The 25,922-nt window shown below is 45.0% G+C and overlaps 1 protein-coding gene across 2 annotated transcripts in view; it reads left to right on the forward strand.

Annotated features, from left to right (window-relative positions):
- The first annotated feature begins 2,392 nt into the window (after positions 1-2,392).
- col18a1a (collagen type XVIII alpha 1 chain a) overlaps positions 2,393-25,922 on the forward strand; it is a 31,936-nt gene continuing 8,406 nt past the window's right edge. The window contains exons 1-15 of one of the 2 annotated variants that reach the window (XM_030787236.1): positions 2,393-2,641; positions 10,864-11,405; positions 17,240-17,323; positions 18,310-18,363; positions 20,968-21,049; positions 22,269-22,396; positions 22,688-22,714; positions 22,922-23,128; positions 23,444-23,470; positions 23,746-23,808; positions 24,548-24,631; positions 24,781-24,831; positions 25,311-25,442; positions 25,548-25,610; positions 25,846-25,890. In XM_030787236.1, coding sequence (XP_030643096.1) covers positions 2,482-2,641; positions 10,864-11,405; positions 17,240-17,323; positions 18,310-18,363; positions 20,968-21,049; positions 22,269-22,396; positions 22,688-22,714; positions 22,922-23,128; positions 23,444-23,470; positions 23,746-23,808; positions 24,548-24,631; positions 24,781-24,831; positions 25,311-25,442; positions 25,548-25,610; positions 25,846-25,890 — 1,749 coding nt within the window. In that variant the 5' untranslated portion in view covers positions 2,393-2,481. The remainder of the gene's footprint in view (positions 2,642-10,863; positions 11,406-17,239; positions 17,324-18,309; positions 18,364-20,967; positions 21,050-22,268; positions 22,397-22,687; positions 22,715-22,921; positions 23,129-23,443; positions 23,471-23,745; positions 23,809-24,547; positions 24,632-24,780; positions 24,832-25,310; positions 25,443-25,547; positions 25,611-25,845; positions 25,891-25,922) is intronic. The other variant, XM_030787237.1, reaches the window with a different exon arrangement.

Here is a 25,922-nt window from a genome sequence, read left to right on the forward strand (position 1 = left end):
TCGGATGTTTGGTCAGCATGATTTGTTTTGATGGGAGACCACTGAACATTAAGGTTGTGAAACCATATGATACTATCATAAGATAATCCTATGGCAGTGGCCTCACTCTGGAGGCCTAACCCCATGCTAACAGTCCATTTGCTACGTTGCCTTGCCACTTCCCTCTAAAATGTAATTACAGCATTAGATTTGTGGTCACAGTGCACAGCGAGTGTTTTTATTGGCTTTGGCACACACCAATCAGCATTTGTTAATGTCATTCTCCTACACACCACAGACAGACAATCTGAGTAACTCCAGTGGTGTTTCCTGAGTGAGAGAGTACTGTTGAGGACGTGACCTCCCTGACCTTTGCCTGGAGGTGTACTGAGCTTAGACATTCCCTCTGCAGGGTTTTGCATCTCTTACGTTTCCCACTCACTTCCTTTTTGGAACAGCACATGGAGTCATCGGATTTCAAATTCTGTTTTCCGCTTCACCTAATCTCTGCTACATATGTCGTACAAACAATTGTGCTCTCTTGGACGACTTTACGTCTCCATAAGGGTCGTGAGGAAATGGTACTGGGAGAAATCCTGTTCGGAAAAAAAACCAAAAAAAAAAACCAAAAAAGCAACTTGTTAATGGAGTTTTCAGAGGAACTAACGTAGCTACCCTGTCAAACTCTCAAGGTCTCTCATGCTTCACTGAACTGGAGAAGCAGGTCGAATGTGGCTGCAGATCTTCCAAACGAGGACATGGGGTCTTTTCATGTCACACAGGGGGCTAAGGATGTAAATGGATGACAACACAAGAATGGACTATGCAACACGTCTAAGGCCTATTGCAGCATCTCTGTAATAAATTAAACTTGCATCTGACCCCAAACAAGATGCCTGTAATGTTGCTTAAAGGTGTGGTTTTGTCAAGATGCAAACAAACTATACTTTTCATCACAGACTGCAAGCACAGGATCCCAGTACATACATACATATATACATACAAACACACACACACACACACACACACAAATATATATACACACACACACACACACACACACAAATATATATGTGTGTGTGTGTGTGTGTGTGTGTGTGTGTGTGTGTGTGCTTATTTGATTATTTGCTTTTTTTTTCAGTTGTGGTGTTTCCCTCAATGAGCCTGCATTGTGTAGGTTGTCACACTGAGGAAGTGTGAAATGAGACACTGAGGGGTAATTGCTTTCTCTCTGATACAGATACATGTCTGTCAATAAGCCAGAAGAACACAAACATGCCAAACAAACAAAAAAAACCCCAGCAAAACCCAGCTGTGGACCCTTCATCATAATCTGTAGGCTTAACTCCCATCAGCACAATCAGAGGGGTCTCCGTCAGCAGCCCCCAGAGGCCTGTCTGTACCAGTCTGAACAGGACAGTGAGCTCTGGATTACTGTTTAACTACACCCAGCATGGAGCGAAGAGCAAAGGCTTGGCTCAGAGGGAAAAGAGTAAGTGTGAGGTAGAGCGAGTGAGAGAGAGAGAGAGAGAGAGAGAGATTTATGTTGACCAAGGGGGTGAGAGAGTAACACAGAGATTCTCAAGATACCTACATTCCTCATTAGTTACAGTGTGAATGATGCCATAGGTTGGTAACGTTTGTGTACTCAACATATTTAGCTTCTGCCTTATTTAGGATACCTCAGTCGTTAAAAAATGACAGCTTGATTTGCCGTTTTGTACTGAATGGAGACTGCCTTGCCGTTGTGTCTTGGACTGAGCGTGGTGGAATTTATCTTACCTGTCAACTGTGAATGGAGGCATTTACAATGGCCCTTTCTGAAGAGTCACTGAACTGAGCTAAGAGGACATATAAGTTGAAAGACTAATTTATTAGCAGTTAAAGAAAAAGTCGGTGAGACTCAATACTTCTTATCAAAGATAAGTTGCCCAAGTGTCTATTTTTCTTAATTGCTGGTAATTAGTAGCATGTGAGAGTAAGATGTGAGAAGTCCTTTCAAAATTTAAAAAAAACAACTTTTCAGAAAATTAAGCTTCCTTCAGTCTTTACACATACATCTTTTCTCTCTCACTGCAAAAAGATGGTGGAATTTCCTGACATTGCATTAATAAAACTACAGTAAAAGTGAAGAAGCAACGAAGTTCTATCAAACAGGAATTTGCTTCAGGACACTAAGGCAATAGTACTTACAAAAGAGTACCTCGCAGGCGTTTATGGTAAGATTATCTATCAGCACAGACACTCTTTCAATTCTAGGACAAAAGGGGAGGAGGGGCTTGGAGAGAAAACGTTCCAAAGCTCAGCCAATGAGAAGAGACCCCCCTACCAGCTCTCTGAATAGCACCCTCCTCCTCTGAACTTTTTCAGCCCTCTCAGTTGGCCATAAGCGTTGACTCTGCCGTGAACCAAGGGACAGACAGTGTGGATCAGTAGGGGTGGGGATGCCGGAGTCTCTGGCAGGATTCTGTTTTAACTGCTGAATGACCGGAAGTGAGCAGGATGTCTAGGCTGGACCTCTGGCTTGGCCTTTTTCTTCTGCTGACCTGCTGTGTGGGATACTCACGTGGCTGGTTTTGGTTTGACTCAAAAGAGAATGCAGAGTTACCGAGCACTGCAAAGCCTACATCTGGACCTACAAGACAACACCTGAGGAGTGAAGGTATCAGTGTTTCCCATTCTAGCCAGGCTGAGGTCTTTTCTGAGGGAGAGGAATCTGATATTGGTGTATCCTCAGTAGAGGGTGTGGGATCTGGAGCTGATCAGGGGGGGTTAGGTCAGGAAAGGGGAGGCTTTAGGTCTGAGTCTGAGCTGGGATCTGGACCTACGTTTGGGTCAGGATCTGGAGCTGGATCTTGGCCCAAATCTGCACTTGGCTCCTCTGACGAGGAGAGCCAGGAGGGAAAGGTTATGCCAACCAACATATCTGGTCTCACTGAGGAAAATGTAAGTGTGAACGGTGGAAAATACATGTTGGGTAAAGCTTTGACCAGAATGGACCTCTCACAGCGATCCATGGAAGAACACAAAGAAAACAGTACAAAAGCTGTGAATTTTACCAGTCAGGCTGGTATTGTGGTTGACTACCTTTTAAATCAGAATGCCAATGTTTCTCTTGAAAAAAATTTCAGTAGCACAGATATCAATAAAATAATTAGTAAAGTGTCTAGCAATACTTCTAGCTTGCATGTTTATAGTGATAACACGACGCAGTATTCACCTGAATACTCTGTCTCGGGAGATGTACTAACCACCGACAGCGATCGTATAGATAGCTATGAACCTGTCCTGGAGCCTCCGCGTTGTTTGCCTCTTGCCTCTGATTTGCCCTTCTGCACCAAAATGGGACTGGAGAATTTTGCGCTGCCCAATTTTCTCAATCAGAGCAGCGTGGAGGAGGTCCGAGCGCTCCTGAGCAAGTGGGCGTGGCTTTTGCGCTCGCGTTGCCACCATAGCTTGGAGTGGTTTTTCTGCCTGTTGCTGGTGCCCAGGTGCGGCCCGTTTGGCCTGGCACCGGTGCTCCCCTGCCGTAGCTTCTGTGAGGTCCTGCGAGACAGCTGCTGGTCCCTGTTGGATGGTGGTCGCCTCCCGGTGGAGTGTCACTCTCTGCCCGAGGAGACAGACGATGGGTATCAGTGCTTGTCAGTTAGTAATCAGAAAGGTAAACGCAGGTTAGAATGCCATCTCCCCCCCCCCCCCCTTCTTTTGGAGGAGGAGGAGATGCATTTTGAACCCGCACCACCTGTTTGTGTGTCTGTGTCCTACACCTGTTCAAGATTTTTGTTTGTTTGGCCAATTGCTTTGTGGTCTCTGACACATGTAAACTCAGCTGCATGGGGCTGGGTGGGCAGGGGGAGGGAGGGGGGGGGGGGTGCCTTTAAGTGTCCCCTGTCCTTAACACATTTTCCTCTCATGCCAAAGAAGGTCTGCATGGAAGTACTATAAGAAAGCATGCTTTGCCTGCTTGCATGTTGAAGCTAATGTCTCTTGATCTACACTTAACTGAGTATCAATGGCTTACATTCTCTGTAACCCAATCAGATGTCCAAGTTCAAAAAGGGAACCTCTAAGGATCATGGTCCTTAAATAAAGCATAATTGCATATTGTATGTTGTGGATTATGAAGACATTATGTTAAATGATGTTATGTTGATGAAAGGTATACCACAAACCATTAGATTAACCTGTCATGCATAGACACTCATCTGGGAATGCCTGCATCAAGAGAAAATTTGAAATATAAACCTGCCTTCAGGTTTATCTGACATTTTGGCCGTTCTTGCTCCATTGAATTCACTGATGTCTGATTCGTTTACTAATTAAAGCAGTGCATGGGAAAGCATTCCCTATGGCTTTGAGAGGTTGACTGAATGAATTAACTGAGCTTAGATGGTTTGGTTGTAAGCTTGCTATTGCAAGGAATTCATTATCTCGCCCCAAGTATGTTGACTTCTTTTTTTTTTTTTTGAAGTGAATGTGAGGTCTGTTCATTTAAAAAGTTATAAATGGGATGCTGATGTAGTTCAAGCTTGTTTTTGATGTCAAATGTGTTCCATGTGATTCATTCTCGCTCTGCTGAGTGTCTTTTGTGACCCTTGCTGGGATCATTTAGATGGCTATGTCTTTGGCTAACAGTTGTGCTCGGTCATGTTGGTCGATCAGGATGACTAGCCCTCTGCAGTGCTGGATTTCCAATATAACCATGTGTCCTGTGACTGAACTCTTTGCACCAAAGCAAAAGTTTTTTTTTTTTTTTTCAGAACTCATTTTTGGCATGAGCACTTTGAGTCAGAAGCGGTAATCCACATGTTTAAATGTATTATTTCATTACTCTGCCAAGTAGGACTACAGAGCATACTGCTATTACATTCTGGAGGAGGTTTAAAGAGTACAGAACTCTGACATGAGCAAATTAGATTTCATAAGCATAAAAAAAATTCAGAACATAGAGTTTATGTATTTAAAACAAGTCACAAGTGTGTGGATACTTTTTCAGACAGTGCAGCTAAATGCTGTGATTCATAAACATAAACAATCATTGTTTGTATCCAATTATTTTTTTGGACAGCTCGTTTTGTTGAGATCTCTGACTAGATATCAAGTCTTTGAAATAAAACTAGGGGAATACTGAATAGACACAGAACAATCTGGAACTTGTGTGGAACACAAAGATCGCTGCATTAGCCTCTTTGATGAACCATGTTGTGGATACATAACAAAGCCAACACTTGACCGGATTCTAGTCAGTTCCATGAAAGATTTGCTTTCTCCGTGGTCAGATGGTCAGATTTATGTAACAGGTCTGCTCTGAAGGCCGTTTTAGGCAATTACTCTGGGAGCAATCATTTGGAATCACCTATTCCAGTGACAAGATCAGTGATTAGTCAGTTGAAAAGCATCTTTTTAGCGGATTGACACAGACAGGGTTTTATAAAACGAGGAGGATAGAATAATGTACCAACTTTCTGGCTGGTATTCTTAAAATAAAACATATTATCTCCATATTAACAAATAGGCCTGTGTAATTGTGACATTGCTTAGGAGGCTAAGGAAATATCTATTTATATCTAGACTTGCATTTTTTCACTGCGGAAACAAATTCCAGGACTGTAGTACTTTCAGTGAGGACCAGTGAATGAGTTAATGTCTGTAAAATGTTAACCCAGTTGATGGTTGGACATTGTTGATTTTAGGGAGACCTCGAGGTCGTGCTTGAATGGAAGACCTATAATTGGTTTAGCTGTACACTAACTTAGATTGATTTGTTTTGTTAATTAGTCTGCTAGTCTAGAAGAGCATAACTATTTCCATCCTCATACTCTCCGCTCTCTTAAACACACACACACACACATGCGTGCAAACACTCTTCGTCCTTTACAGAGTATGGTACTGCGTGGTCAACACTTCCTATGGCTGAGAGGATGGGAGACAGTCTTTTGTTCATATCTACAGACCGACACCCCCCAACCCTCCCCCCCCCCCCCCTTTTTTTTTTGAGCAGTAGCGACGGGTTTTTATGGTCGCCGCTTTCATCACCTCCCTTTATTTTGTGGCTGGAATTCGGGTGGTAGTTCAGAGAGTGGGTGCTGCTGCGGCAGTAGCGAGGTCATGAGCGCTCTGTCTGGGCCCCGGTGCTGGAGACTGAGGTGAATGGATGTGACAAAATGGCAGGCCGTGAGAAGATGGTGCAGATTGTGGTGTACGGACATGTTGCTGGGCGAGAGGCCCTGTGTGTGCTCTCTCTATAACAACGGCTCCTCTGACTCGTTGCAGACAGTGTGCCAGATTGTCTTTACGGAGGGTCAAATGAGAAGACACGCTTACACACCATGATAGCTAAGATAGCCCAGCCTCTAAAGGAGTGGGGGCAAGCAATAAGCAAAATGTTCACAGAGAATCTCAAGAAAGAGTCCTTTGTGAGGGTTAAAGTTGGCATATTTTTCTCCAAGGCATTATTTACTCAATCCTGAGCAACTGTATTTGCCAAAGAAAATGGTGCATATCCTTTGGCTGGTTCCAGGCCAGGACAAATCTCTCCTCACAAAAAATGTTGGTGGTGCCAAAACTGATATGTTCTTTGATATCCTATAAATGGTGTGATCCAGCAAGTTCCCACAATGAGTGCTGGGTAATTTTAGAGTGGACATGCCTTTCCCCTCTCTACATAACACAAAATTACATTTCCACATCACATAATCATTCATCTGATCCTGAAGCTAGATTGGGCAGTGCAGGCAGACTGGGGGGGGGGGTCGTGTATATGTATATGATTTCATAAGAGCAGCAAATTACAAATTACATGTGCATATGGACCACACTGGAGGAGTAGGGTGTTGAAAACTGAGAGGTTTGTTTTGGTTGAGGTTAAGCTCAAATCCACAGTGCGTTGCAAACAATTTGATTCAGTTATATGTTGTTACAAATCATGAACCTGAAGACAAAGCAGTGCCAAATTATTATTATTAAATCCTGTCTAAACACCACATGTCCCAGGCAGACCACACAAAACAAGAGCACAGTCGGACTGCCCAAATGTAATTTTCTGCTCTGAAGTCAGTCCAGATAGAGTTTGAGAATCATAACTTTACGGCCACTAATCTCGACCGTTTTTGTTTGCTCGGTGGTATGTAAATGAAAGCAGTAACGTCTGCAAGTATTCCAAGTGTTTCTCTGTGAACTTTGCCCTCCTGTGAACATGTCCTGATTTGTGAGGGAGGACTGTGTGGTACTTGTCAGGAGGCCTTAGGAAACAACTTTATAGGTGACTTAGCGTGGCCGTGGGGGGCTGAAGTTCGCCATGGTAATTTAGATCCTGCAGATGTTTCCCATTTTCCCACAGAGAGCCCTGAAACAAGGGAGCCTGGAGGCAGTGCCATCCATCTATCCTGAAATATCTCTGACTATCACAGGTATCATGAAGGTTCCAAGAGTCTCACTGGAAGACAATCAGTGTGCACTCAGATTACACATGCAAAGCACACGGTTTTATCGGTTTTTATCCACGTTCTCTAGATGTACACTTACTCATGTGTTTTCTGCCCTCGCAGAGTGATGGGAAATAAGATACCTTGGCTTTTGTTTCTGCATCCCTGGAATAAAAGCCAGCCAGAACAAACCGGAGCCATAAAATCTCTGAGCCTGTTTTGAAATGAGTCTCATCTCTGCCTTAGTAGTCCACTCGCTGTCTTCAGCGGCAAGAGGTTAACAAGATGAGAATATGACCCATGGATGAGCAGACGCTAAGTGAAGCTGTAATTTTTAACCCCCAAGACTACTTTTTTTTTTTTTTTTTTTTTTTTGCAGAAATGCATTACTCCCTCACACAAAAAATTATTCTCTCTGATCTATTGGTTTACATTGCTAATTTTTAACTTATAGCTTGCTGTTTCAGTAGCTTTAAGGAATCCTTCTCACAAGAGCACAGATTCAGGCGAGGCAAAGGTGTCCTTACACTAACTTTTAACATGTTCATTCAAACAGTGGCTTGAAACTGTATTTACAGAATACAAAGTGAGGTTGCATTGCCGCCTATATAATGCTTGTCCCAGGGAGCAGTGCATGCTTGCTAATAGAACATTTGACATGAAAGCTTCTTCCCTTGTCGGCTCCATGATGAGAAGATCTAATTTGCTCTCAGAGTAGCAGCATTTGTTTATTTCTTTATTTTACCCGGGTTTGCCCTTTGAAAGTGAGTACATCTCGGTGCTGTAGTGGGTGTTACAGCAAGGGTAGTGTAGATTTGCTGGGTAAACAGGGGTCAGCCCATGGTGTCATAAGCAGTGATTTGGCAGAGCACAAGAAGAAATCAGATGACCACAACGCTGTCAAGATAATATTAAAGCGGAACAGGCCTTGGACACTTGGCCCTCTCATGAAAAGTGTGAGACGTGTGGATAGTCTTGTCCTATTTTTTGAGAGCTGTCTTACATTCCTGCTCATCAGTGTAACAGGGTTTTCACTCACTCACTTGGACTGCATTTTAGATTGCTGTGTCCTGTTATGAGGAAAATGAAGTGATAGTTACAGATAAAGTCATCGGATTCAAATCTTACAGCTATGAAATGAATGTTGTTTGTGTCAAATGTCTGTATAAACCCACAGAATCTTATGGTTTTCTAAGTCTTGCGCCCCCCCCCCCCCCCCCCCCCCCCCCCCCCCCCCCCGCTTCCCAGTGTCCAGTAATTTATTACCCGTTGTCAAGTAACTATCAGGGACCCAGGATTCCCTGAGGTGATTTTTCCACAGTCTTACATACTTTTGACGCCTCTCAAGTCTTGTCCAGAAGGATGCCTGCCATGTATCATCCTCTCAGTCTGTACTCTTAATTGTTCAGATCTGCCTTCCTACACAACAGCATCTGGACTGGTAGAGAGATGTGACATCTAACTGCACCTGGACAGGTAGAGAGACATCCAACAACTTGTCAGGATCTAAGCTTGTTCTGAGGCCATCATAGTTTCAGTGTCATCTCCCTCTCTAAAACAAAGTCTGTCTTGAAAGGCAAATGTCTCAGATCACACGGGTCATCTGTTTGTATGTAGATAGTCTTAAGTTTATTTTCATTTTTAGGAGGTGTTGCAAAAAAACTTGAGTTTACCAGGATGACTTCAGTTGTTGATCTCATATGTTTTAAGTTAAAACCAAATGTCCATCTGCAGTGCACACAGAACACAGGGACACTTTGAACTCTGATCATTTGGTCATATTGCACCTGAAAACATTTTCAGTACGTCTTTCAAAGTTTGCTCATTACACAGAACAAAGCACCATTTACTCACGCTAAAACTTCAAGAGATTGAAATTTTCTGGTACTCATGCACTTCTTACTATTTCTTTCTTCATACTGTGACTAAAATAAGACTTGTTTGTTGTTTTTTTCATGTTGGGCAAGTTGATATTCAGTTGCTCTTTGTTCTCTGTTTATTCCATAAAAATGTCGCATTTTACAGCAACCAAGAGTGAGTGTATTAGGGGGGTAGATTTTCCGACAGCCCAGCTGTAGATCTTTTGTAGCCATAGTCGTACTGGTTATCTCTGCACTCGGGAACTGGCATTTTTATGTCCAGCTTATCTCTAGTAGCTGGCTGTGTGCTGCCCGCATCTGATATGCAGCTTTACAGAGTGATACTGGCGTGAGTGTGAGGGATTCCAACTGTACAGACATCCCTTGAGGACAGTGCTTGAGAATCTAAATGAGGTTTAACGCAGTGCTTGATGCATTAAGCAGCGGTTTTTCAGTTTGTGGGGTACGTTTGTTCTTGTTTTCCCAGAGGAGACAGACTCAGCTAATAGATGTGACGACTTGCTCGTTAGGTCACAGTCACACACATAGAACAGGACATTTTATTTACTCTACTGCAATCAAAGACCACTTCCAAAGACTGGACATGAGGGACACATTAGTAACCTAATGTTCCACACTCACTAAGATGCTTATTTTGGGTAGTGAGGGCTGAATGGGAAACGTGTGTGATTGTCTATTGAATTATCTTGGTTTGTAAATATAGCAAAGGTACTTTTCCCCCTTTTTTCCCCCCCAGTAAATAACCATAAATGGCATGCATGTATGGACGTACTACAGTGGAACTATGTCAGGACTTTTAGAAAAATGAGTGCTATAATCCTTTAGCTCGTGGATGTTTATTTTCAACAAAGGATTCTCATTTTCTTTAGTTGGCATTAAATGTATTAGATGAAATACATTTTTCTATAGGCTCACCCCCACTGGTGACTTTTTCTGGAAGCTTGACAGTGTCTGTTTAATGGATTTGTTTCAGGATTTTCCACAAATATTTTCTTCTGCAGGTTTTGGTAGGTTCTGTACTCATGAAGTTGTTTTTTTTTTTTTTTTTTTTTTTTTTTTTTTTGTAATTGCTGTTGTCAGAGTAGCTGGCACAAACAGGCTTCAGTTATATTGCACACTTTTTGAGATCATGTATGTTCAGAGTCCTGCAAAAAATGAATTGAAGATCATTTTAATCTAAAGGAGAAGTTTGCAGTTTAATGTCTGGTTCTTTACTGAGTCCAAAATATGTATTATTGTATTTAGTATTTAAAATACATGGAAAATAGCAAACTATATTTTCCTTACGTTTTTCTTTACGCGGCAGTGCTTAACATGACATTTTCCACATTGTTTGCTAGCTTTCTTTTCTTACACCATTTTCAGAGAGGGTCTGTTCAGTGTTAGCACAGGCAAAAAAACAACTTTTTTACCCCTCACACAAATTCACAGTGTGGAACTCTACCCCTGTGTGATCCCAAAGACTAATCAAGAGCTTTCTAACTTTGTCCTCTCCTGCTGTCCATTCTAGTCCCTGTCTTTCTCTTTGTCTGCTCAGTCTTTGTGTCTGTATACTCACATGTTCTCCTCTCCATTCACAGAAGACAGTGGAGTATCATTACTCCAGCTGATTGGAGATCCACCTCCAGATGACATCGCTAAGATCTATGGACCAGACAACAGTCCTGGCTATGTGTTCACCCCGTCCTCCAACACAGGCCAGCTAGCCCGGGCTCACCTACCCAGCCCTTTCTACCGCGACTTCTCCCTGATCTTCAACCTAAAGCCCACCTCCACCAAGCCTGGGACCATCTTCTCCATCACGGATCCTGGCCAGCAGATCATGTATGTTGCCGTGAAGCTGTCCGCTGTGCAGGGCGGTAAACAGAGGGTCATCTTCTACTACACAGAGCCCGACTCGCAGACCTCGTACGAGGCCGCCAGCTTCGAGGTGCCCTCTCTGCTGGACTCCTGGACTCGTTTCTCCATTGGCGTTTCTGACGACCAGGTCAATTTTTACCTGAACTGCGACGCTGACCCCCAGGTGGTCCGCTTCGAGCGCTCCCCAGATGAGATGGAGCTTGAAGCTGGAGCTGGTGTGTTTGTCGGCCAGGCTGGGGGAGCAGATCCGGATAAGTTCCTGGTACGTGTACAACCCTCATTCTCCTCACACTATGAGACCGTGATTCCTCCGCGATACAGCCGTGCTTGAAATTGAATGGATATTGGATATGCATGTCGAATTAAAAAAAAAAAACAACCGAAAAAACCCCAAAAAACACTTGAAACAGAAACCACTGCGCTTGGGTAACTAGTATGATTTTATTGTTCAAATTGGCCTGCTTTAAATCAAAACATACATACTGTAACCCATTAGAAATCCTCCAATGCCCCCCTCATGGGAAGAGACCAGTTAATTGCTCTGGTTAACAGCAGGGGAGCAATTAGCTCCTGCTAGCTGTTGCCTGTAAATGCAGCAGTCGACCCCTGTGCCTCCACTCTGGTCAGTGGGAAGGAGCAGGCGACTGCCCCTTCACCTCCCCGGAGGTAATCAGATGAGCTCTAAAAATAGACACGTTTGTGCGGGTCGGGGTGGGGGATGGGGGATTGTTGTGAAGGGAGTGTGCAGTAACTGTGAGATGATTCAAAGCTATATAAAATTATATTGCCTGCCAAGCCTAGAAAAAGAGACACAGCGACTACGAGAGAGAGAGAGAGAGAGAGAGAGAGAGAGAGAGAGAGAGAGAGAGAGTTTAGACAAGACTAATTCGGAGGAACTTAACCCTGATTAGCTGTCAGCAGTCTGTGGGATTTTAACATGGCTCTTTTCGGGCACAACACACCTCAGGGCTCTGACATGCACAGACAGCAGCACCAGCAGGTCCCTGTTTTTCCCTCACACTCCTACTCCCTCTGCCTCTACACATACAAGCTCACACTCCTACTCCCTCTGCCTCTACACCCACACGCTCATACCTCTACTCCCTCTGCCTCTACACCCACACACTCACACCTCTACTCCCTCTGCCTCTACACCCACACGCTCACACTCCTACTCCCTCTGCCTCTACACCCACACGCTCATACCTCTACTCCCTCTGCCTCTACACCCACACGCTCACACCTCTACTCCCTCTGCCTCTACACCCACACACTCACACCTCTACTCCCTCTGCCTCTATACCCACACGCTCACACCTCTACTCCCTCTGCCTCTACACATACATGCTCACACCTCTACTCCCTCTGCCTCTACACCCACACGCTCACACTCCTACTCCCTCTGCCTCTACACCCACACGCTCACACTCCTACTCCCTCTGCCTCTACACCCACACGCTCACACTCCTACTCCCTCTGCCTCTACACCCATACACTCACACTCCTACTCCCTCTGCCTCTACACCCACACGCTCACACTCCTACTCCCTCTGCCTCTACACCCACACACTCACACCTCTACTCCCTCTGCCTCTACACCCACACGCTCACACCTCTACTCCGTCTGCCTCTACACCCACACGCTCACACCTCTACTCCCTCTGCCTCTACACCCACACGCTCATACCTCTACTCCCTCTGCCTCTACACATACACGCTCACACCTCTACTCCCTCTGCCTCTACACCCACACGCTCACACTCCTACTCCCTCTGCCTCTACACCCACACGCTCACACCTCTACTCCGTCTGCCTCTACACCCACACGCTCACACCTCTACTCCCTCTGCCTCTACACCCACACGCTCATACCTCTACTCCCTCTGCCTCTACACATACACGCTCACACCTCTACTCCCTCTGCCTCTACACCCACACGCTCACACTCCTACTCCCTCTGCCTCTACACCCACACGCTCACTCCTCTACTCCCTCTGCCTCTACACATACACGCTCATACCTCTACTCCCTCTGCCTCTACACCCATGCACTCACACTCCTACTCCCTCTGCCTCTACACCCACACACTCACACCTCTACTCCCTCTGCCTCTACACCCACACACTCACACCTCTACTCCCTCTGCCTCTATACCCACACGCTCACACCTCTACTCCCTCTGCCTATACACCCACACGCTCACACTCCTACTCCCTCTGCCTCTACACCCACACGCTCACACTCCTACTCCCTCTGCCTCTACACCCACACGCTCACACTCCTACTCCCTCTGCCTCTACACCCACACGCTCACACTCCTACTCCCTCTGCCTCTACACCCATACACTCACACCTCTACTCCCTCTGCCTCTACACCCACACGCTCACACTCCTACTCCCTCTGCCTCTACACCCACACGCTCACACCTCTACTCCCTCTGCCTCTACACCCACACGCTCACACTCCTACTCCCTCTGCCTCTACACCCATACACTCACACCTCTACTCCCTCTGCCTCTACACCCACACGCTCACACTCCTACTCCCTCTGCCTCTACACCCACACGCTCACACTCCTACTCCCTCTGCCTCTACACCCATACACTCACACCTCTACTCCCTCTGCCTCTACACCCATACACTCACACCTCTACTCCCTCTGCCTCTATACCCACACACTCACACCTCTACTCCCTCTGCCTCTACACCCACACGCTCACACTCCTACTCCCTCTGCCTCTACACCCATACACTCACACCTCTACTCCCTCTGCCTCTACACCCATACACTCACACCTCTACTCCCTCTGCCTCTATACCCACACACTCACACCTCTACTCCCTCTGCCTCTACACCCACACGCTCACACCTCTACTCCCTCTGCCTCTACACCCACACGCTCACACCTCTACTCCGTCTGCCTCTACACCCACACGCTCACACCTCTACTCCCTCTGCCTCTACACCCACACGCTCATACCTCTACTCCCTCTGCCTCTACACCCACACACTCACACTCCTACTCCCTCTGCCTCTACACATACACGCTCATACCTCTACTCCCTCTGCCTCTACACATACACGCTCACACCTCTACTCCCTCTGCCTCTACACCCACACGCTCACACTCCTACTCCCTCTGCCTCTACACCCACACGCTCACTCCTCTACTCCCTCTGCCTCTACACATACACGCTCATACCTCTACTCCCTCTGCCTCTACACCCATGCACTCACACTCCTACTCCCTCTGCCTCTACACCCACACACTCACACCTCTACTCCCTCTGCCTCTACACCCACACGCTCACACCTCTACTCCCTCTGCCTCTACACCCACACGCTCACACCTCTACTCCCTCTGCCTCTACACCCACACGCTCACACCTCTACTCCCTCTGCCTCTACACCCATGCACTCACACTCCTACTCCCTCTGCCTCTACACCCACACGCTCACACCTCTACTCCCTCTGCCTCTACACATACATGCTCACACCTCTACTCCCTCTGCCTCTACACCCACACGCTCACACTCCTACTCCCTCTGCCTCTACACCCACACGCTCACACCTCTACTCCCTCTGCCTCTACACCCATACACTCACACCTCTACTCCCTCTGCCTCTACACCCACACACTCACACCTCTACTCCCTCTGCCTCTACACCCACACGCTCATACCTCTACTCCCTCTGCCTATACACCCACACACTCACACCTCTACTCCCTCTGCCTCTATACCCACACGCTCACACCTCTACTCCCTCTGCCTCTACACCCACACACTCACACCTCTACTCCCTCTGCCTCTATACCCACACGCTCACACTCCTACTCCCTCTGCCTCTACACATACACGCTCACACCTCTACTCCCTCTGCCTCTACACCCACACGCTCACACCTCTACTCCCTCTGCCTCTATACCCATACACTCACACCTCTACTCCCTCTGCCTCTACACCCACACACTCACACCTCTACTCCCTCTGCCTCTACACCCACACGCTCACACCTCTACTCCCTCTGCCTCTACACCCATACACTCACACCTCTACTCCCTCTGCCTCTACACATACACGCTCACACCTCTACTCCCTCTGCCTCTACACCCATACACTCACACCTCTACTCCCTCTGCCTCTACACCCACACACTCACACCTCTACTCCCTCTGCCTCTACACATACACGCTCACACCTCTACTCCCTCTGCCTCTACACCCACACACTCACACCTCTACTCCCTCTGCCTCTACACATACATGCTCACACCTCTACTCCCTCTGCCTCTACACCCACACGCTCACACTCCTACTCCCTCTGCCTCTACACATACACGCTCACACCTCTACTCCCTCTGCCTCTACACCCACACGCTCACACTCCTACTCCCTCTGCCTCTACACCCACACACTCACACCTCTACTCCCTCTGCCTCTACACATACACGCTCACACCTCTACTCCCTCTGCCTCTACACCCACACGCTCACACCTCTACTCCCTCTGCCTCTACACCCACACACTCACAAACTTCCCGTTTGTGCAGGTCGAGATCTGCTTTACTACAGAAGTTTCAAACCCAGACCCTACTAAAAAAAGGCCAGTAGCTTAAGTGCTAAAACATATTATTAATGAGGTACAAATAGTTTTGCCATGTGACTGAATAACTCAAACATAGGATCATCTGTGTGGTAGCACTCCTGATGGTGAACTTTACCTTAATATAATCTATATAGGGTTTTGGTCTGCTCTGCTTATAGCTGTGTATGACACATTATAGGATTATTGATCCATTGAACCCCTGATTGATTATAGATTAATTTAATCAATCAGGGTTTTTTTTTTCAGTCTGTTTATTTCCAGCTCCACAATATACAGGGAAAAAACAAACAAACAAGCGCCCCCCCCCCCCAAAAAAAAACAAACAAAAAACACCCCTATCCTGTCTTGGAAGTCACTTTGGGTAAAGGCATCTGCAAAATGAATAAATGTAAATGTAAAAAAAAAAAGAGAGAGAGAGAGAATAAGTATCCCTTTAGTAGACAGACTGCTGACACACAAGACTCACCATCTTTCACAAGTTCCTATTGGCCATGGCTGTAATGCTTTCATACCCTCTGCGGTATAACCATAGTGAGGTGGCAGGGGGGACAGGAATGCCCCACTTTCACCACCGGACACTCAGCTCCCACAATAGACATTCAGAGGCAGACAGTGTAAACTCATCACAGCTCCGTCTATGCTGTCTTGTGTGCCGTGTTCAATGCACTGGGGATGACATCAGTAATGGACCCATCAGAAGATGGTCATCATAATTACAGGCTTCATTAGGCAGGATATGCTTACTATTCTCTCTCCCATTAGGAACATGTGCTTATCAGCACATCCCAGTTCTCTTCAGTGCTGTGAGATGTGCCATTCCTGGGCCCTATAGGCTTGGCTCTGTGGCTCACAGGGCAACACAAAGGCCCAATTAAGCCTTCATTCAGCTCCATTGACTGCATTCTGCTGCCAAACCTTTGACCTCCATGCAAAGCATTCAGAGAGACAGAGGAGAGGGGAGGTCCTGTCAGTTTTAACAGAGAATAAACTCAAGTTGTTGTCAAAGCTGTGGTGTTCAGAGGGAAACGCAGGAGAGAAAAAGCGACTGTCTCTGTGTTCTGAGACAGGGTTTGATGAGGCCGTAAGACTTGACGGATGATGGTTTAAATGTTATCACCGTGGGGTCAGTCATTGTGGCGATGTCCTGATTGGGGAAATCCCACTGGGCATGAATGGGAGAAATGCTTTTGATGTGTTGGACATCAGACGGGGATGATTATCTGATTGTAGGGTGTTTGTTGCATGACAGGCCAGAGCGTGTGAACATAATAGTGAGAGTATTTTAGACTTGCCCTAAATGACCAGCTGCACTGCACCAGGTTTCAGCTGACGTTACACTGTGCATTGTGCTGAGATTTCTCTGTGTGTGTGCGTGCGTATGTGTGTGTGTCTGTGTGTGTGTGTGTGTCTGTGCATGCGTGTGTGTGTGTGCGTGTGTCTGTGTGTGTGTGTGTGTGTGTGCGCGCGTACGTCTGCGTGTGTTTCAGGGTGTAATTGGAGACCTGAAGGTCGTGGGTGACCCGCGTGCAGCCGAGCGTTATTGTGAAGAGGACGAGGATGATTCAGATGTGGTGAGTTCTGCACTGAGTTTTCTCCCACTGAATTCTCAGGCCATTAATCTTTCATCACTTTCTGATATGGAGCGGAGGAATGCCTGTAAAATATCAAAAGCTTCTTCCTCCAGTAAACAGGATGACAATTTTTCACAACTTTGATAAATGTATATAGGATGTTGGCACAACAGAGTCCATGACAAGCGGTTGAGTGTATGGTAAAGCAAAGCTGCATTTAAACTGGAGCGTGGCTGACCAGAGACCAGGGTTAAGACATGAGCTTTCTGTGATGCTCATTGCATCACATTACTGCTGTCAGTGCAGATTTTACATTGACAGCTCTCTCTTTAATGTTCTTCATGTGTCTTAACTGCACGGATTAAGTCTGTTATCAAGAGAACACATCAGAGTCTCTCGGCGAGGTCCTGGCTGTGTTGGTTATGTAGCGTTTTATACGCCGATGATAGAGATCCGGATGAAAGGAAGAGACCGACTGTGAATGTAAATGTTTGTGCCATTGAACAATTTGTGACCACCCAACTGTATTAAATAGCTCACAGTCCAGCAGGGTGTTGTCTTAAGATGTTTGAGAGATGTTTAACGATACTGCAAAGCCTCTTTCGGTGAACCAGTATTTTCCGTGGACCGGTGCACTGTTATATAAATCAGAGACGCGTCACATGCCGGGTTTGATTTATTTACACCTCAAAGGAATCCTCTGCTCCGAGTCAGCTTTTATGGAGTAAAACCAGTCGACAAGATCTATGACCTGTACTGCCCTTCTGGCTAATCTTGATAACTGGCCAGGTTTACTTTGGAAAAGAGGTTTTCTAACCTTATTGGGATTGCTTGTTAAAGAAAGTTTAGATAAAAATAAATAATGCTGTCATAACAGTCTTTCTCATTGTGAACCTCTCTCTCTCTCTCGCTCTTTGTCTCTCTCTCTCTCTCTCTCTCTCTCTCTCTGTCTTTGTGTCTTGTTCACTCTCTCTCTCCCCCCACAGGCCTCTGGGGACTACGGCAGTGGTGCCCATGAGGACAGACACCAGACAGTCTCGGTACAGTTTCTTTTTTATTTTGGTTTCAACACTTCTGTTTTGTAACCATGTGAGCCACAAAGCAGTTACAACATTTGTTCAAGTATTTTACTGCAACTGAAAAAAAAAACAACACTAAAAAAGAGAAAACATAACACATCTTCAAATAACAGGATGTCCCGAGGTTTTGATCTCTTTCGAAAGCCGGAAAGCCATGTGAGTTTTGGCTGGTGCCAGCTGTGTGGTTTCTTATTTTCTGGAGAACCGTTTATCTGAACAATGTCATCACGGTCCCTGCCTTGTAAAGAACAGCCAACCTCTTACTGCGTTTCCACACACAAAGTGGAAATAAGAAAAACAATAAATAAATAAATAAACTTCAGTCGTGATGCCTGACACCGCTGCCTGTGCATGCTGAGCCAATTACGGCGGCGAGGGAAACCAGGTGGATCCCCAGGGCACCGTGTGGAGTGCTTCTGCTCTGAGGCTCTGTCTTCTCATTTGCACTGTTTTCTCCATCAGAATTAAGACTCAGAGTACCTGCAGGGGGATTTCAGCTGTCTCTTTTCCTTCCATACCTTAAACACACATCGGGTCCACTGGCGTCCCACCCCAGCCTGCTTTGAAGCCTGAGCTGTGATGGAGGGGCTTTCCTTCTGCTGACAGCTATTTATTAGCATTATATAAAATCTCTTAAAGAAACCAGACAGCTGGCACTGAAGAAATAGTCGGCTGTTTGTTTTTTTTTCTTTTTCTTTTTCCTTTTTCTTGCAGTTTACTGATTACATATTGAGCTGCTGCCTTGCACGGTTGTCAAGTTCGGGCACGCTTTGACAGAAATACAAGAGATACTCTTTTTTTCCAGACTTTTGTAAATCAATTTTCCCATTTGATTGTCTTATTTATGACTCATAGTCTTTTTTTTCCTGATGATGCTTTCCCTGAGTTTACAATCTAGAGATTTAGCATTTTTCTGGGACAGATCCACCCACTGGACTGTAAGTTTGAGAAAGTCCTGAGTATGACCTAGTCATCTGGAAGAAATTTCTACTTCTAATCTAATTTTGTGAAATGTTCATTTCTGAAGAAACAAAACAAAACAAACAAAAAACAAAAACCAGATATGCAGCTTATGGCTGTGTTACTGAGGTAAACATTTATTTTCCTCACAGTGAATCAGTGAACCCTGATAACGAGCCACAATGCTGATATATGCTGGTATGTGCCAAAGTTTGAGTGGATCAGTATCTGTAAAATAGCTCTGTGCTGTTTCAAGTGCAAATCCACTGCACTAAGACCACAGTTAAGAATGTGAGTTTGAGTGGGCTTGCTGCTTTTGTCACTCATATCACCTGGGGCTATTGAATTCCAGTAGCTGGGTCCACAAAGGGTAGACGTCCTATACAACAGGATGAAGAATGTATGTCAACAGAGAAGAATGGCTCTTTTTTTCCAGAGTGAGGAACACTGTCAGAATGTTCTGGTCACCTCACGCTCACTGTTCCTGACCCTCAGTGCACAGTGTATCATATGTTTGTGATGAGGAGACAGTTTGCAGGTCCTCTTGCTATCTCTCCTTGATGGGAAAGACCCTCCCCTGCCTAGAGGAGCAGTGTTGATACCAGACGGTTTGGCGACTCCTAACCATTTCTCGCCCCCCACCCCCCAACGGACGCACATACACCCCGACCCCGTCCCTCCCCATCCCCCATCACACCCCAGCCTGCACCTGACCCATTCCTTTAAACTCACGAACCAACATATTCCACTGCCCGGGTGGTTCTCTCCTTCCTAAAATGCTGGTTGTCAGCAATGCTCTCTCAGTGGGTGTGTGAACTCAGGCTTCTCCTGTGAAACGTTCGGTTGTCTCAATCCCTGTGTGAACCTCGGGAATCAGAGCAAAGATCAAAGCCGGATGGTATACGATTCCTGGGGTTGGCTCTTTCGGCGATGCCTGTCAGTTTAAAGGCAGGGTTAGGCCTTGTGTGTGGCTGTCTGTGCGCTGTGTAGACTGCGTGGTGAAAAGCAGTGCTAATTGTGTGTTATGTGCTTAAAGCTCACACAGCTGGTAGTGTGTGTGGGAGTAACATGAACACATAAACTAAACGCAAGAGTCATGCCCCTTGTGACACCGCCTAAGACCCTACAGGGAGAGGGTTATGTGTTTGGTCGTGGTTGATGTCAGTTATGGACATACGCTTTAAAAAAAAAAAAAACAGTGGGAATTCCACAAGGGACCAGACAAGGCATGAAAAACCTCAAAGTAATTACAGATGACGCACTATGCCTGTAACCCGTGCAGTCTGTATAAAAGTTTTTATAAGCAACCCTTATAGAACGTTATTCTAAATTTTGTGTGAATGAGCCATTCAGTAAATGTATAAGCTTATGGAAGGATTGAGCATATTAAGAAATACAACAGACTGTCTGATAAAACATTTCATATGAATGTGAAGGAGTTATAACTACATATTGTAACGACCACCTTTGAGTGTATTGGAGTGAAATATACAACAGACTGTCTGATAAAACATTTCATATGAATGTGAAGGAGTTATAACTACATATTGTAACGACCAACTTTGAGTGTATTAGAGTGACAGCACAACTCTATGTCCCCATTAGACCACTCCTCCATCTTCACGCCCAATCCAGCAGCCCCCAATAACACACACTCAGAGGGTGGAGACAGTGAGGAAAGACTCAGGTAAGAGTTTACATTGCATTCACCAAATTACATTCAGCTGTCCAATCCCAAAATCTGTCTGATACCTTCGAGCCTGTGGAAAAAGTCCTTGTGTCTGTTCACACAGTGCCAGCATTTATTACCCTGTAAACGTTGTGTCTCATCTAAATGACTATAAGTGGTTGTTTTTGTGATTTTTGGATCTTGTACTAGTAAGTCATATGATTAAGCTGGTGTAAATTTGTCTGACTTGCTGTCTCAGCGTGCCATGGTTGTTGAACTGAAGTCTTAATGTGGTCATTTTTACATGGCCAACACATCTGGACCTAGTCAGCACCCAGTGATTTATTGCTGGAGTTAACTAGACTAGTGTTTGGCTCCCTCTAGTGGCGATGAGAGATTTTTTACAGCTCTCCAGATGATTTTTCACAGTTCCAACTGTGCACATTATGTGTTACCTTCAACATTACTAAAATAAATAAATAAATATGCTCGGTAACTTTTCGTTCACACTTTTAAATTCATTTCTTTCTTTTTTCCCCACATTTACTTCCATTCATAATCTTTGCAAACTATGATGACCTTTACTGTTTAAAAAATAAAAAATGGAGAGAGTATTCAAAAACATATTAACATAACCACAGTTATCAAAAGAATTCCAATCAAAAAAATGTTAACATTAAATGAGTTATACATGAATTCATGTATATCTGAAAACAGTGAATATAAATATGAAAATGTAACAACTTGAAACGCAGTATTTGCCGTGTTCTGACATGAGTAGCCTTCATTCTTTACACTAATAATAGTTGACGAGACGCGTCGGTACTCGGTGGAAACCAGGCCTGCAGGTGCAGAACCACAAGGTGGGTCAGTACAGTGACGTGAGGGGACTGTTACCCTGGTCTGCTGTGTACTGCATATGATTTATGTATCAAACCGATACATGAAGCTCTGCTTGATATGATGGGCATGTAGTTACGGATTCTGTTTGGTTTGGCACCCCCTGCTGAAGCATCCGAAAGGATCTAGGTTGCAACTGATCTGTGCATGTCCTGGGACAATGGAACATGGTCTGCTTTTCTCATAGACCTGTATTACAACTGAGGGAATGCAAGTCAGAGAGCAGTTTTCTGCATGGATGAATGGATGATGGAACCGTGGCTTTCAGCTCAATATACAGCCAGTGTCTTTGATGTGCTAATATGGGTCTGTTTTTATTTATTCATTTTGGATGTAGTTGGTTCAAGGGGAGAAAAGGGGGACAGAGGAGAAAAAGGAGCCAAAGGAGACAGGGGTCTTCCTGGATCAAAAGGAGACCCAGGGACCTCCTCAGGATCCTCCTCAGGTGGAGGACGTGGAGAGAAAGTAGGTGTAGTTCAGCCCTATTTTAAAATCCTTTCACTCAGCGCTTTCGTTCTGAGGTTGACAGAGAAAAGTTAACAAAATGCTATCACTTGTTCCTTGTGTTAGACAGTCTTGAGCATATGAAAGGAAGGTACAGGAGGTCGTGGAGAGATGAACGCTGTCAAATCATTCTGAGTGAAAGTTGTTGTCCGTTTATTACAATGAGAGACAGTGTGTTTGAATATTCAGCCATCTGGTACAGTGGTCAGAATGTCAGAGAGGGTCATTTTTCTTGTATATGTGTTTTCTCAGGGTGCCCCAGGAGAAAAAGGAATGAAGGTATGTTTTAAAAATCTATTCTTGAGATCTCTCTCAGGACATATTTATTGGTGATAAAAGACAACCTTGTACTTACATTTAAATAGCTGATTTTAACATATGTTTGAGAACAAAAGTTTCCAATTCATCATTTTATATAGACTGATAACAGATACATAAATATTGTAATCCTGTTTAGTCATCAGTGTACTTGTCTGGCCTTCACAGGGCAATGCAGGTTTTGGTTATCCTGGCTCTAAAGGGGACCCAGGTCTTCCTGGTCCCCCGGGCCCTCCTGGCCCTCCGGGCCCCAGTGCAGAGGTTGTGGAGCGTGGAGATGGTTCAGTGGTCCAGAGGGTGGCAGGACCCAGGGGACCCCAAGGGCCGCCAGGGCCACGTGGCCCACCTGGTCCTGCTGGAGCTGATGGAGAGCCGGTAAGCAGCTTACACCTCCGGCCTAACTTCAGTCTCTCAATAATTCGTCATTTCATTAAGTCAGTTGTTAATAACATAATCCTTTAAGTTATTACTTTGTCACTATCGGTTCAGTTAATGAGAGTAGATTTTTTTTAAGATAGTTGTAGAATGTGGTTAAGTTTTTTGTGCCTTATGGAAATATATTTAGAGACATTGATAGCTCAAATTATAACTCAGCATATGTAATATCCAGCAAAAGTGACTGTTACACATTTAAAGAACTAGTAACAATCTGTCATGTTAATATTCTCATTAATATCATTGCCTCTTTAGGGTGACCCTGGGGAAGATGGAATTGCTGTAAGTTCTCCTGAGCAGAGTTTTACAACTGAAATCACATTTATTTCAGACCTGGATCATTTTTATGAGATGCTCCATCACATTTCTCTTTCTCCTCTTTGGATATCCTCAGTATTGCCCCTGTTTGATTCTGCCCTCTCTAATCTCTAGTCTTCACAGAAAAAAGGAAACCTTTGAGATACTGGGAATTGATTTGTAAAGGTTGGATAAATAGTCTGTGTGTTTTTATTAAAAAATACCTGCACACTGGTCTGATTTTCACATATCTGTATCAGGGAGCTGCTGGACCCCCGGGTTTCCCAGGAACTCCAGGAGATCCTGGACTTAAGGGAGAAAAGGTAAGGAGCTGTAGCATCGTCATATTGGTGAGAGCACTTTTCCATTTGACAAAATAGTTCTGTGTGAACTCAGGGCCATGTGAGCCAAGCTGCAGTGGTTCTCAATATAAGTTCCTGTTTTCTGTTTCCATTTACACTTAAAGAACCATGGAGGTGAGGATGGAAGCCACCTTTTTGCTGCTCACGTCATGTTGAAAGCTAGTTAATGATAACTGCAGCCCTCTCATTGTTTGGCATTCAGACGAGTTTTTTTTTGTTTTTTTTTACACTGTACACTTGTAACTGACATTCACATTCAAAGTTGTGGTTTAAACCAAGAAAGGTATAGCTTCAATCTCAAAATTGCTAGCATAGTTAGCTAATGTTTTTAGCGAATTCGTATCAGCTATTTATCTAAAGATGGCAGCGTGTTGCCTCACACATGTAATGATTCTCATTTCATAGGTCAGCATCAACAGTGCTAGAAGCTCTAGCTCATTGGTACCTGGTACCGTCATTTGATACATACTCTTGATGACGAACTTAAGTCAGCCACAGGAACTATATACACAACTGTGCCAAAGGCAATGGAAATGTTTCCAGACTCTGCGACGGAGAGGTGTATAATTTAACATTAAAGGCAGCGCTTGTGAAATGGATATGGCCAATGGAGAGGGAGGTTGTTGGGGTTTTTTTGTATATTTTGTGTAATGTGAGATCAGTGAAAAACTGACTTTTATCGTTCTTTTTCCTTTCTCAGGGTGACCGTGGTGAGGGCCCACCTGGTCCCAGGGGACCACCAGGACCTCCTGGGCCTCCAGGACCATCTCGCTCTGACAGACCGGTGAGTCCATCACAGAGGCCAAAGTTACGGGTCCACCTCTTCCTTTACTCATACACACACAATAAAGGACACTGAAGATCAGCCTGTGAAAATGTTCACTGTTTTCATGAGCTGTTTCATAGTAGAGCATTTTATGTTTCCTTCTCCAGACTTTTGTGGACATGGAGGGCTCTGGTTTTCCTGATCTGGAGAGTTTTCGGGTGTGTATGAGTGTAGGATGTGCATTTTTTGTATGCTTGGAGATACCGATCAAGATTACACCTATGTAATCAGTCAGAAATATGATTTTTGTATGGCTCATAAACTCTGTAATATCACAGTATGGTGACCCTCACAACAGAGACATACCAGTAGTGTGTTAATATGAAATGGCTTTGAATTGTTGAATGAACAAAATTTGAGATTTTTAACAAACTTTCAACTCAACTGTGAAAAACAGAGAGACACACTGTTTCTGATCTCAGAATGTGACCTTCTGTAATTCCCAAGCTGTGTTGTAATCATTGTCCTCTGGATGTCTGTGTTGGCAGATCAGTGTTAATGGCATTTTCTTTCTCTTTGAATCGATAAATGACAATATAATCAAAACAGAAGATTAAACCATGTGAGTTCCACACCCGTCCAAACCAGATTTCTTTTGTCTTTTGTTTTTTTGTTGTTGTTGTTTTTTTTTTTTAAGGGTTTGCCTGGCCTACCTGGTCCACCTGGTCCCCCTGGCCCTCCTGGGCCCCCCAGCATTAGTGGGTCCTCGGTCTCTGGATCATTTGGACCCCCCGGTCCACCAGGCCGGGATGGGGCCCCCGGGCAGCCGGTAGGTAGCTAGCGGCTCTTTCAGAGGTTTTTGAATGTTAAATGAATGGTGCTTTATTTTTCAGACTCTCTTCCTCTTGTCATGGACATATGCTATGTTTTGTAGGGGCCTCCTGGAGTACCAGGTGCAAATGGCAGCCCAGGACTTCCTGGGCCAAGAGGAGAAAAGGTGAGTGCCAACAGAGTCTCATCCTCATGTGACGCTCGTCCACTTACTCAGAGGAATTTAAATTTCCAATGTCCACAAGTACACTTTAGAGGTTAAAAATAGATTGTGATGATCTCCATCATCATCTGATGCTGGATTCGAAGTGTATGTTATTGTCTAGTTCTGCTTTTGTTGACACACTGAGTGTTGGTCCTGATTCCATGACGTCATGTCCGACTCTCCCGTCGTTCCGCAGGGCGATACTGGGGAGTTGGGCCTGCCAGGAGCTGTAGGAGAGAAGGTGAGTTTTCAGATTCAGACCCTGCCATACAC

The sequence above is a fragment of the Chanos chanos genome, chromosome 10 (genome assembly GCF_902362185.1).
Source record: "Chanos chanos chromosome 10, fChaCha1.1, whole genome shotgun sequence".
Taxonomy (NCBI): domain Eukaryota; kingdom Metazoa; phylum Chordata; class Actinopteri; order Gonorynchiformes; family Chanidae; genus Chanos; species Chanos chanos.